General features: G+C 49.0%; 1 protein-coding gene across 1 annotated transcript in view; it reads right to left on the bottom strand.

Moving 5' to 3' along the window:
* Positions 1-1,088: 1,088 nt before the first annotated feature.
* LOC119325254 (AP2-like ethylene-responsive transcription factor PLT2) overlaps positions 1,089-2,048 on the bottom strand; it is a 6,054-nt gene continuing 5,094 nt past the window's right edge. The window contains exon 9 of the mRNA XM_037598995.1: positions 1,089-1,997. Coding sequence (XP_037454892.1) covers positions 1,246-1,997 — 752 coding nt within the window. The 3' untranslated portion in view covers positions 1,089-1,245. The remainder of the gene's footprint in view (positions 1,998-2,048) is intronic.

Raw genomic sequence — 2,048 nt, 5'->3', positions numbered from 1 at the left:
AGTTGTTGAAAACATCTTCACCTCCTCCCGATAACTTGCATGATAATTTACACACACCAAAGATGATAAAATATGTAAAAACAATGGGGTAACTTTAGACCCAAGAGATTTTTTTTATTAAAAACATACACCACCCCACCCCCGACAACTCCCGTGTAAGTAGCAAGATAATTCACACACATTAGAGCTGATAACCTATATTACACATGTATGCATGCATTAGAGGAGGAAAAATAGATATCATCCTAGATTCTCCAGTATTTTTGAAACTTCAAAATGTTTTATAGCTCAAACCATCGGTCCGATCGAAACATCATTTTCACATAAAAAATCCACCACGGCGAGACCTACGAAATTGGATCTCAGGTTGATATGTTCTGACATTTTTTTTGCGTGCAACGAATATTGGAGGAATCATGTTTAAGCTTTGATAATTTCTGTGTAATTAACATGATAACTTGTCTCAACTCGCATGATAACTTGCGTAGCACACATGTGGTAACATTTTACCAAAAAAAAGTCGTCGGAACATACCAACAATGGATCTAGTTTCGAAGGTTTCGTCGTGAGAAATCTTTTATGTGAAAACTTTTTTTAACCGGAGCGACAGTTTGAGCTACAAAGTATTTTAAAGTTTTGAAATAAAGAGAATCTTTGCTGACATCATCCTGATTTTTATTAGTTTCAAGCATGTGCCAACCATGCTGCATGCACGGGTGCGCTAAGGATAAAAGGCGGGATTGCATGTGTTATTTTTAGCGTTCGTTCGGATTTGTTGTTTAAATTTTGACTAGTCGGAAGTTATTTAGTATGTACTTTTCAGTTGCATAGTGTAATATGAATTTAAGGTATCAAATTTAAGGTATGCAGTGCAACAGACAAAATGGTGCGTCTATGGATGTATGAGGAGTTATATTTGTCATATGCGTATGTAGATGCTCTAACTAAATGGAAAGCCAAAATAAGTCGAATCTTGATCCTTCTGAAACTACCCAAAACTAACAGCAAGTCAGGATAACTTACAACGACACAAGCCTCCTTTAGTTATCCTGACTTGCCATTACCAGCTTCCAGAAGGCATGCATGCACAGCACCTTTACGAGTGTCATCCACCCGGCCAAGGAGAGCTAGCCGGAACCCTGAGCCGAAACGCAACAACGAGCGAGCAAGACCCCTGACCTAACTTCGATTCTCTAGCTAGCTAATTGATCCCGCTATTACTAGCTTCTGCCCTCTTCACCATCATCACATGCCATTGAACGGCGAGCTCCAGTTGTTGGAGTACCCGTTCGCCCTCGCGATGCTCACCGTTGACGCCGCCGCGTATGGGTCGGCGCCGGTGCTCGCCATCGCCATGGCGTCGTACCCAATATTGAGCTTCCCTTCTTCGTCCCCGTAGCTGCAGGTGCTTCCCTGGTTGGTGGCAGTGCTGCTGTGCCCCTGTTCGTCCACGACGGCGCTAGCCGGCATCAGGAAGGCGTTGCCACCGGTGCCCTGCTGGTACCCGCCGCCGCCGCCGCCGTTGTAGACCGTGGAGCTCGACGATGCCTGGAAATAGTTGTGAGCGGCGGTCCCGAGGTGCAGCTCCTGGAGGTCCTGCAGGTTTTGCGTGGCGACGGTGGCGTCCTGCTCGGGCTTGCACCACCCGCGAGACGGCTGGGCGACGTATGGGTAGTGCACCGAGAGCGGCGACGGCTGCTGGAATGCGATTGTCGGCCAGCCGTGGTGGTACGACGCGTAAGCGCCCATCCCGACGTCGGTCAGCTGGGAGATGACGCCGCCATCCATGCCGGCCCGCCAGATCGTGGCGCCAGCCTCTGGATGATCAGCGGCCTCCTTGAGGCGCCTCGCCGCGCCACTCACCGCCACCGGTAGGGTGCTGCTCTCGAGGATGGTCTTGACGTCGTAGCGACTCATGTCGAAGTTGGTGACGGCATTGAGCCCACGGAACTTGATCGCCGCGATGTCGTAGGCCTCCGCCGCCTCCTCCTCGGTGCCTACGGACGTACGAGAGGATGTGCACGATATTAGGATGCATGTTTAGCTAG

The sequence above is a fragment of the Triticum dicoccoides genome, chromosome 6B (genome assembly GCF_002162155.2).
Source record: "Triticum dicoccoides isolate Atlit2015 ecotype Zavitan chromosome 6B, WEW_v2.0, whole genome shotgun sequence".
NCBI classification, from domain to species: Eukaryota; Viridiplantae; Streptophyta; class Magnoliopsida; order Poales; family Poaceae; genus Triticum; species Triticum dicoccoides.
Note: the sequence above shows the minus strand (reverse complement) of the source record. Positions and strands in the feature narration are given on the sequence as shown.